Source organism: Natrix helvetica (assembly GCF_964273705.1).
Source record: "Natrix helvetica genome assembly, chromosome: 2".
NCBI classification, from domain to species: Eukaryota; Metazoa; Chordata; class Lepidosauria; order Squamata; family Natricidae; genus Natrix; species Natrix helvetica.
In genome coordinates, this window is record NC_138552.1 from 34,622,692 (window position 1) to 34,632,942 (window position 10,251).

Consider the following 10,251-nt stretch of genomic DNA (forward strand, 5'->3'; position numbering starts at 1 on the left):
TAGCTGACTTGAAAAATGATCTTTTACAGTGGTTTCTGTTCTGTGATGTGCTCTTTAAAATGACTTTTGTTAACCTAGGACTGTTTATGTTTATTCAGGTATCTTTGTTGTGAATTTTGTCAAAAGCTTTGTGGAAGTGAAAGTAAATAACCTTGCCATAGTAATTCCAATTACATACATATTAGAATAGTTTCATCTTCTAATACAGAAATTCTCAAATTTTTCTATATAAAATAAATGAATTTGCTTATTTCTGTCTCTCCATTGCTGCCCCCAATAAAACCAAGGATTTAATTGAGGTTTGGCAAGAAAAGAAATCGACTATTTATTCAAAGATGTAGCTTTCATTATACTGTCTTGACAGCTTACTTTCAGTAGTGTTGCTAGAGTGTATTTTTAAAAACTTTTTTCTTACATCCTAAAAAAATGCTTTTTTCTTTTACTTAACATAATTTTTATTTATGTTTTAACAAAATAAAAAACTAGAAAATAAAAGTAATAAACAAAATAGAAATTGAAGGGAAAGAGAAGAAAGATGATTTATAAAGTCATTAACCTTAATTGTACCATAGAAAACCATGCCATCCAAACTTTAGGCTTGCTTCCCACCCGCCATTCAGCTACGCAGGACTTGCAGGACTTGGCCGCCTCCTCAACCAATCCAGGGCCCAGCCACACCTAACTTACCCTTCTGTTTTTTGCAACTTCTGAGAGACTCGCCCAGCCAACGCGAGGCTCAGGTTTCCTATAGAGAAAGCCTCATGGCAGTGTTATTCTGCAAGCAGCTGCTATTTTCTCAATCCTTTTGAAGGCTCCATTTTAAAAGGAGCTCCATTTTTAATAACAGAATCTTAAAAGTCTGACTGAGTTTCCCTTTTCTTTCTCTCTCATATCCAAGAGAATCAAGGTGGGCCAGCCTTGAGTTTCTTTCTCATTCCCTTTTGTATTTCAGGGTTAAGCAGATGTTTTTTTAATGTAACATCTTTCAGTGCAATTCCTTCTGGAAGTTCTCTCTACATTTTAGCAACCATGCCATCCAAACCTCAAATTGTGTGCTTCTAATTCTAAAATTCTTTTATTTCTCAGCAAAACCCATTCTTTCATCTCAACTAAGCAGTTAGATGTAAAATACGGTTTCAATCAGGCACTCCCAATTGTCCTTGTTCCTTTGAAATCATTTTCTGTTTTCAAGCACCATACTTAGTCTACAAAACCTGAATAACTTCCCCCAGCCCTATTGTATCTGACACAAGTTTTGTGACTCCACACTTTGAGATCTTCTACTCTGGTATTTATAACAATGTCCAGATTCTTCAAGTCCATGGCAGCAGGGACATGAAAAGCTTGAACAAATCAGGTTTAAGGGTTTACCAAACAGGTACACCTGCTTGCAGAGGCATGCAAACAGATCATCAAAATTGTTGGCCTTACCTTTCAGTTCCAGCCCATGGGGCTTGAGAAGGTAAGTCCTACGTTCAGCCAAAGGGCAGCCTCATGGTCCTGCGCGGGCTGGATAATGGCTTCGGCGGACCACATGTGGCCCACAGGCCATAGTTTAAGGACCCATGTACTAAATCATCAATTGTATAGTTAGAGTGCTGTTACTTCTTGATGGAAAAACATTGCTATAATATGAAACTTTGTTTATGAGCAATGCAGTTACATTCATAATCAGCTGTTAATGCAAATCACGATATTTCTGTTTTCTGAAAAAAAATTGAACTGGAAAAATTTCTGGAAATCCTTCTTATGCAAATTTGACTTATCTGGACAAAACATTTAATGTAAAAATACTTTCTTTTCCACTCACAAATGAACAAAACAATCCTCTTAAAATAGATACTTAGAATATTATATGAGTTTGGTTTTTAAAATTTGTATAATATATTTTTCCTGATAAACATTCATACATTTTTATGTTCTTATAGTAAATATAAATGCTATACATATTTTTCCCCACATACGTGCTAGAGATAACCACTTGGGGGGAAATGATTAAACTCTCCAACTGGCAAGATTGTCTAATATTATGTTTGAAATTGCATCCCTTATTGTTAGTAATGAACAGTGTGAAACAAACAATTTTCTATGCAAAACGTAAGGATTAGAACATTTTCTGCCTTATATCATTAAGCATGGATCAAGCCTAGAAGTCATAATGGTCCAGTTCAGTATTTCTGAAGTCTCACTGTTTTGTGAGTAATGGAAATAATTGCACACGGCATAGGAAACAATTGTAAACTCTTGTTCAAGGATATGTTTACGATGCTTATGAAGTTATGAAGTCTCAGAATTCTAACTGTGTGGCTGCTACTGACCAACGTCCATTTGCGGATGCCCCCAATTGGCATGAAAGAGATTATATTTTACAATCCAGAGAATTGTTTGTTTTAGCAAACACTAGTTGACTCTTCTAGCATTTAAATAATGCTTTGAAAACCAAATCTTCCAGCCTATAGTGTATTAATGGGAAATTTTAGCCATTAAATTCATATGCTTGGGCTTGATCCAAAATTTAAATTTTAGTTTTTGAATTGTTGAAGATTTTGCAAGCCAAAATGCATTTACAAAATGATTTTTCATTATGATACTCAGCTTTAAACTTAATATGATATCATTTTTTCTTGTATTTGACTTTCAATGTTAATATTGATTTTCAAACACTTTCCCCCAGGTAATTAATAATCATCCAGTTTAAAACTCACTGCCTTCCATTCCAATTTATAAAGCTCCAGGATGTGGTTGTCATTAGTCCTCAAAAAAATATTCTGAATATCTTTCCAAAGTAAAAATAGAGGCACTGAAGTATATAGATATGCATCCATATGAATGAACCTACCCCCAATCTTGTCAATGGAGAAGTTAATGATTATACTAAAGTGATGGAATATTTTTTTTCTGTGTTTCAGTGGTGGGCTCATAGGAATGTGAGAGGTTTTATGCCAAGTTATTGAATTTAATTGATTGTGCTGTCAAGTCATTGTCAACTCTTAGCAACCACATAGATATATCTTTTCCAAGATTTGACCTGTTGTCAGGTCTGCAATGGTGCACCCAACACCATTTTAATTGAGTCCACCTGCCTTGCTACTGGTCATTGTCTTCTTCTCTTTCCTTTTAGCTGTACCATACGTTCTAAAACAGCTAGGTCTTCTTATGATGAGTCCAAAATATGATAATTTGGGCTAAGCTAACTACAATATTTAATGATGGCGTTTTCTCCATCACTAAAATGCAAAAATATCAACATTCTTTCTATCATGTTTCAAAGGGCAATTTTTGCTTCCACAGAAAGTGAGAATTTTGATATTTTAGGCATGGACATGTTACAGCATCTCAGTATGTTTTCCAAGGCTTTCATTTCTACCCTACTAAGTTTGGGTTAGTGACACATAGATGCAGTTAAAAGTATTAGTGCCCCTCCATTCCTGCTTCTCAGTTCCAAGTTGCTGTGAAATAAATGAAACAGATGCAAATAAATGCATCTATCGTTCTTTTTTCCATAATCCATAGCAAAGGCACTCTGCTTTGGACGTATGGCTTAACACACATATATATATATATATATATATATATATATATATATATATATATATATATATATATATATATATATATATATATATATATATATATATATATATATATATATATATATATATATATATATATATATATATATATTGCAAATAATAAAACAAATAAAATGGTTCTTCACTTTTTTTCTAAGGCACGCTTGAATATTTGGCATCTGCCTTTTCATGTAAACGTCTGATCTGTACTGGATGATTATTTTGTCACCATAAAATTGCATCCTGCTAAGTCCCTTCTATGCTTCTTTGGTATCAGTGTTGTAGTCATTTCTAATCTATTGTCTATTGTATGATTCCCAAGTCGCTGTCACTGGTTCTTTTGTTACTTACCATATTTCTGTAGATATTCCATCAAATCCTGTAGTCTTCTGGCTGGTTAATGATGGAGTGCTTATCTAACTTCATCTTGTAGTAATACACAACCTTATTAATAAGGACATGTTTTAATGTTGAATTTAATATTGAATTATCTCTATTTAGCATATTCCTGTTTGTGTGCAAAGATTATCTCAGCAGAATTTTACTATTTATGAGTAATATGGAACCCAAATTCCATTTTAATTAGCAGTTTGTTAGTTTTAAATCTACCTGTGTGCTATTTGGATTTTTTTTTTTTTTTGGATGAATCAAGATAGGTATGGGAACTATCCTGATCGCTGTCCACTAGAGAGCAGCACTGCTTTTATATCTGAAATTAAGAAGTGCAAAATATAGGGATCACTTTTTTCTCTATGTTGTTGTCAACTGATTCGCTAAGCAGAGCATGCTTGCAAGCAAGCCGGTTTATGTTTAAACCACTATGGATTATTTGTGTAAAATTAACCTTTCTGGCTGAGAGCTCAATTTTACAATTTGCTTATTATAGCTGCTTCTCAATAATGGAAACTAGGCAATGGTGCTGTCTATAATTTCCTTTTTTAACACAGAAATACTGAATTTTTCAGGGCAACCAATTCTTTTTCAGGGTACAAAATGTCATAATAAGAGATACTAAATAACTATTCAGAATAACTATTAAATGTTGATACAAATCAAATTGGGGTGGGGTTTTTTTGGTAGTGTTTTTTCAATATTAAATAACTGCAGGTGTCATTCTGTTTCCCAAGCTATAATACTCACTGTTTGGTTTGAGATTTGAATTGTGGTAACTACATTATAAGAAGAATAAAATGAAACTAAACAATACAATTGCAATCGTACTTTTCTAGACATAACTGTAAATCTGCCAATATAACAAAGTGACAGAGAGGGGGTTAAGGAGAGACTGGCTTGCCTTCCTATCTGCCTTTTGTGGCTTTATTTTGTTTGAAGCCCAGCTGCAGGGAAAAAATAATTATTGGGTGTGTACAGTATTGTAGAATCTAACTGTTTTAGAAACTCTATTCCACCATGTAGTTACTTTCTAAAGTGACTTTTATTTATGACATACAGCTCTCTCTATGTTACTGATAAAAGAACAAGAACAATTGTTTTCATCACTTTGGACTGGTTTATGCTAAGTTTATGGTTTACAATAGTTACAAGATTGTGGATTCTTTTCATGTCTGCTCAAAGACTACCCTGGTATTTCGGATTGGAAGATTAATTCATTGTACAATTTCATTATTCATTTGTCAACTTTGGGCTAATTATTTTTATACAGCTAGGGCTGGGCCTCTGGTGATGGTCTTTCTTACTAATAGGATTCTGTCTGCTTCAGCAGGCAATAAATGAAAGCTACATGCAGAGAGTAGGAAAAAAGTTGTAGCATGAATGCTGGGCTATTGTAACAGCTTCTGATTAATTTGAAAAGATGAAGAAATTGAACTTGGATCAGAACTACACGAAAGAAAGCATGCAGTCGAAAAGTGTTGTGAATCTTTTGTAGCCAGTGATTATATAAGTGAATAAACAATTAAAATCTTTTTAAAACAAAAGGAACAATGTAGTGGTCTTCTGATTCTGAAAGTTGTGATTTCTAGACCAACTTATAAATATTTATTTTCATTTTAATTGTGAAGAAGAGGCTGAGAGCCACAGTAGTTTAAAAAAATCAGCAATTTATTACTTTAGAATTCAAATCAGGAATGTTTTGCATAATTAAGATTTTGCTTTATTTGCTTCCTTTGAAGGACAAGAGTAACCATATATAATCTGAATAGCTTTTTTTTCCTTATGCAGGCTATGAAGCATTCCTTTTAAGTGTAGATCTCTTTTTCAAAAGGGATATATACATTAAAATAATCAGCCTTTAATTTCAAAACTTATGATTTATGATCATTTAATGATTGTTCAAAAGTTATAGTGGTGCTGAAAATAATGAGTTATGACTGATCCTCACACTTATGACTGTTGTAGCAGGCATTTGATCAAAATTCAGGCTCATGGCAATGACTGTAACATCCTGGGGTCATATTATCACCATTTACAGCCTTCCTAGAAAGCTTCCAAAAAACAACACCTTGGGTTATTTATAAAAATAATAAACTCTGTGTATGCATGGGGTGTGTGTATGTGTAGAGCAGGGGTGTCCAAACTTGGCAACTTTAAAACTTGTGGACTTCAACTCCCAGAATTCTGCTGGCTGGGGAATTCTGGGAGTTGAAGTCCACAAGTCTTAAAGTTGCCAAGTTTGGACACCCCTGGTGTAGAGAAAGAGAAAGCCAATGGGATGGGAAAAGCCAGATTTGGTTAACAACTCTGTGATTCATTTAATTACCATGGTGACTCAATTAAGTAAAAAAAAGATGTAAAAACAGCCAAAACTCACTTAATGACTGCATTGCTTAGCAATGGAAATTCCAGTGTCAATTGTAGTCGTAAATGAAGGACCACCTGTACTCTTCAAAAACAGAACCATCCCCCATGCGCTTTATATGCCAGGGTTGTAGATACGTATAGATATTTGGGAAGAGAAGATTTTTTTAAAAGCCACTTTTCTTAATCCCTATGAGATTTGTATAATTAATTGGAGTACACAAAGGAGTGGGTTTTTTTTAATTAGTTTAATAATTTCAAGATTTTATCTTGAATGTATATAAGTTGCATATCCCTTATAAGAAAAATGTGTATATATATGTATAGAGAGGAGGTTATGAAAGCTGCAGAGTCAGGTTACAAATGAGAAGTGACTATGTATGCCTTTGATATATGGGGTAGTAGATTTCTTTGCCATGTGTATTGGTCTCCCAAGTAGACGACCTCCATCATTTTAGAGCCATTGTGTTCTCCATCAAGTAGTTGTTCAATATGTTTGTGTATGTTTTCTTTACAAGTGTTCTTGAATGTTGTCTGGGTGTTATTTTACTAAAGTAATGTTTACCCCCCACAACCCATAATATTTGTGACCACACTTGCTTACCTTTTGAAATAGATTTGTCTTTTAACAGCAAAATGGCTGCGTGAGACGCTACTAGTCGTCTGACTTGCATAAGTGCTTCCAATATTAGCTTGCCTTAGATATAATAGCAGCATTAATCCCTGCCACATGGGAAGTTAATACTTGTTTGAAGGTGGACGGTACAGATTTCTTGCTATTACAACAAAATCTTTTTCCAAGAGATTCTGAGCTATTTATTTCAAAGAGTGTTTTTTTCCCCTTAACTAATTACTTAAGTGACATGAAAAGCACCCAACCAGAATTGACCCCATTGTGCCTTTGGGCTACGTTTGCTTTTATAATAACATTGACTTTATATCGCTTGCAGTTTAAGAGTAGAACAAGAGTAAAATGAACCTTGAGGCTATGAAAAACCATAAGAGCCCCAGGTCTGGTGCTTTTATTATGTGAAATCAGGCATAATCGGCTTCTATAGTCCCAGGACACAAATGATAAAGAAATAGATTAATAAGAGTATTGTTTACTTAATTATCACCCTTTCCAAATGGATGGGAGAAACATAGATTTTAACGTTTTGCTGAAAGAAAAAGAAAAGACTAAATGGCACCGTTGGCGTTGCTTTATTGGGAATGTTTTTTTCTTCTTCTTAGCCACGAAGAGTGAAAGTAGTATATTTAATCTAAATAAAATAAATACATTGACCTATGAAGAGTGCAGTTAGGAAAGGCTTACATTTTCCTAAATTAGTATAATGTGTTACAAGATTTTGATGCTGATATACTTAATATTTTAAAAAAGAAATTACTTTTCATTTAAAGAGAATCTGCTTCCTGCTGAAGAGGCTAATATTTTAATTAAGTCTAGAGTGAAGCTTTTTGAGTATCTGCTGATAAACTCCCACTTTTATGTTGATGGTAATTAAACAGATCCCTAAGGAGCCCAGGAGGCGCTGCACAAGGCCCATGCTAATTGTCAGACATGAGACACTGACCAGTTGGTTTGCTCTTGAATAGCTGATCGCGTGCTGTCAGCACAGCAGTTTTATTTTTATGTATTGTGAGCTTTTGTCAGGGCTAACTGGATCCCATTGTGGCTGAAGATGTTGCGCAAATTGAGGCAGATGGCTCTGATTCAGACACGTGTCATTCAGAAAGGGGAGAGGGAATTGGCCCTGCAAAGTGGGGTCACTGTGGGTCGCAGACCTGCTCCACACTTGTTAGTGTTTTCAAAAGCCCATGTGCAGCAACTTTGTGGTGCCTTGGGTTCTCCCTGGTTTTTTTTTTCAAGCAGAGAAGGGGGGGGCAGTTTGCTTTGTGGAGCATTGAAAAGTAGCCTCTTGCCATGTCTTTCCATCCTGTCTCTTGGGTCTGGCTCCGCATGCAGAATGAATTAACAGGATTGACAGAAGTTTATTGTGCCTAAAATGGCTTTTCAATCAGTTGCAGTGCTTAAAAGACTAGTTTTGCTTTTAATTCCATGTAATGAGTAGGTTTTTCATGTTTTGGAATTTAGTAATAGCGGATTATAGCTCATGATTCCTTTTATCGGCTAAAGTCATTAGAAATCTATTTAATGTTCCAATATGTAAAAACTTAAAAGATTTGTTAATTTGGAAAGTTGGAATCTTTGAGGGTGCTTAAGAGTGTATGTTGTGGAGACCCTTCTTTATTGATTACCATATATATTGCATTAACAAGACTTTGACTACTGAATGAATACAGTTAACCTTCAGATCAGTCATATGCTCTGCGAAGCTCTTTCAGGCAAAATTCAAACTGAACTATTACATTTTAAGTATTTTTAGTATTCTTCTATGCAAATTATATAGATATAATAATATAAAATCATACCATTTTCCTATTTCACTGTGCAATGTTAATGGTTTGGTTTTGGAAAAGCTTTGTATTCTATGGGTGTCTCGTGAAGTTTCATCCCTTTAATCACTGAAACGAAGACTGCATTTTATGTTAGTTTTCTAGGGAACCACTCACCCATTTTGTTTTTAATCTGTTAGGTTTGCGGCTAAAACTGTGCACAGTGGGTCACTTGTGCTTGTCACAGTGGAGCTGGAAGAAGGATCCACAGCACAGCTCTTCATCAACACGGAGAAGACGGTGATTGGCTCCATTCTTCTGCGGGAGCTGAAACCTGTCCTGTCCCAGGGGTAACCCGCTTACATCTGGACTTCAGAATCTGGCACACCACAACAGCGCCTGGCATCCACTACGGCTGCCTTTCATTTATAATAATAGCCTTTCCATCTGGCAGTGGGGGAAGAATACACTCTTGACATTCTTGTCTCCTGTTTTAGAATGCTATAGTGTACATCTATCACACAAACAAGTATATTGCTCCACTCCCCCCCCTCTTTTTTTTTCATTAACCAAAGAAATACGCATTTTATTCTCGGTTAAATTTTTAATGTTACTTACACATTTTCCCTTTAGCCTGATTTTCCCTTCACTCTGCTAGTTTTATTATGATTTTCTTTTAGATTTTATGCAAAGACGGGGAAAAAAGCTGATAAAAGCTGACTTAGAAAAGATAGTTTTAAAAAATCAGTTTAATTAGAATAATTAAATAATGGTTTGTGGAAATCAGTCTGAAATGAGATAAGCTTATCGTGAGATAAGCTTTTGATATGGAATTTGGGAGCAAATTTAGTGTTGATTGCCCAGAGGTTAAACCTGTATTAATCATTTATTTGTATCTGCTTTCTGTAGCCGCCATAACTCCTAAATATTGAGATGATAATAAAATCACATTATGATAAATATGGCTTTTTCTCTTTTTTCTGAGAATTGGATAACACCTCAACTGATTTATATATATGCCCTACATATTTAAATACTACAAGCTTGTTGTGTTACTAAAATAGCACTAGACCAGTAATGGCGAATCTTTTTTGGCTCGCATGCCAAAAGCAAGGGGAGCACAGACATGCCACATCCATAATGCTATGCGCAGGATCCCAGCGCACATGCATGTACGACCAGTGCTCCCCCCCCCCATTTTTGGTGTGCTTTTTTCGCCCTCCCCAGGCTCCAAAGGCTTTATAGGAGCCTGGGGAGGGTGAAAACAGCTCCCTCAGAGGCCCTCCGGAGGATTCAGGAGCTTCCCTGAAGCCTCCGGAGTGTGAAAAACCGGCCCTACGGGCAAACCGGAAATTCAGGAATGGACTTCCGGTTTGCTCGTAGGGCCGGTTTTAGCCCTCCGGAGCCTTCAGGAGGCTTCCCTGAAGGCTCCGGAGAGCAAAAAATGGCCCTATGAGCTAACTGGAAGTGACTTCTGGTTTGTTCATAGGGCCGTTTTTCATTTAATACATTCTATTTCTGAAAT

At 35.5% G+C, this 10,251-nt stretch overlaps 1 protein-coding gene across 2 annotated transcripts in view; it reads left to right on the top strand.

The window, feature by feature from the left end:
• AP3B1 (adaptor related protein complex 3 subunit beta 1) overlaps positions 1–9,686 on the top strand; it is a 152,815-nt gene extending 143,129 nt beyond the window's left edge. For both annotated transcript variants that reach the window (XM_081942974.1, XM_081942973.1), the window contains exon 27: positions 8,927–9,686. In XM_081942974.1, coding sequence (XP_081799100.1) covers positions 8,927–9,080 — 154 coding nt within the window. In that variant the 3' untranslated portion in view covers positions 9,081–9,686. The remainder of the gene's footprint in view (positions 1–8,926) is intronic.
• Positions 9,687–10,251: the final 565 nt, after the last annotated feature.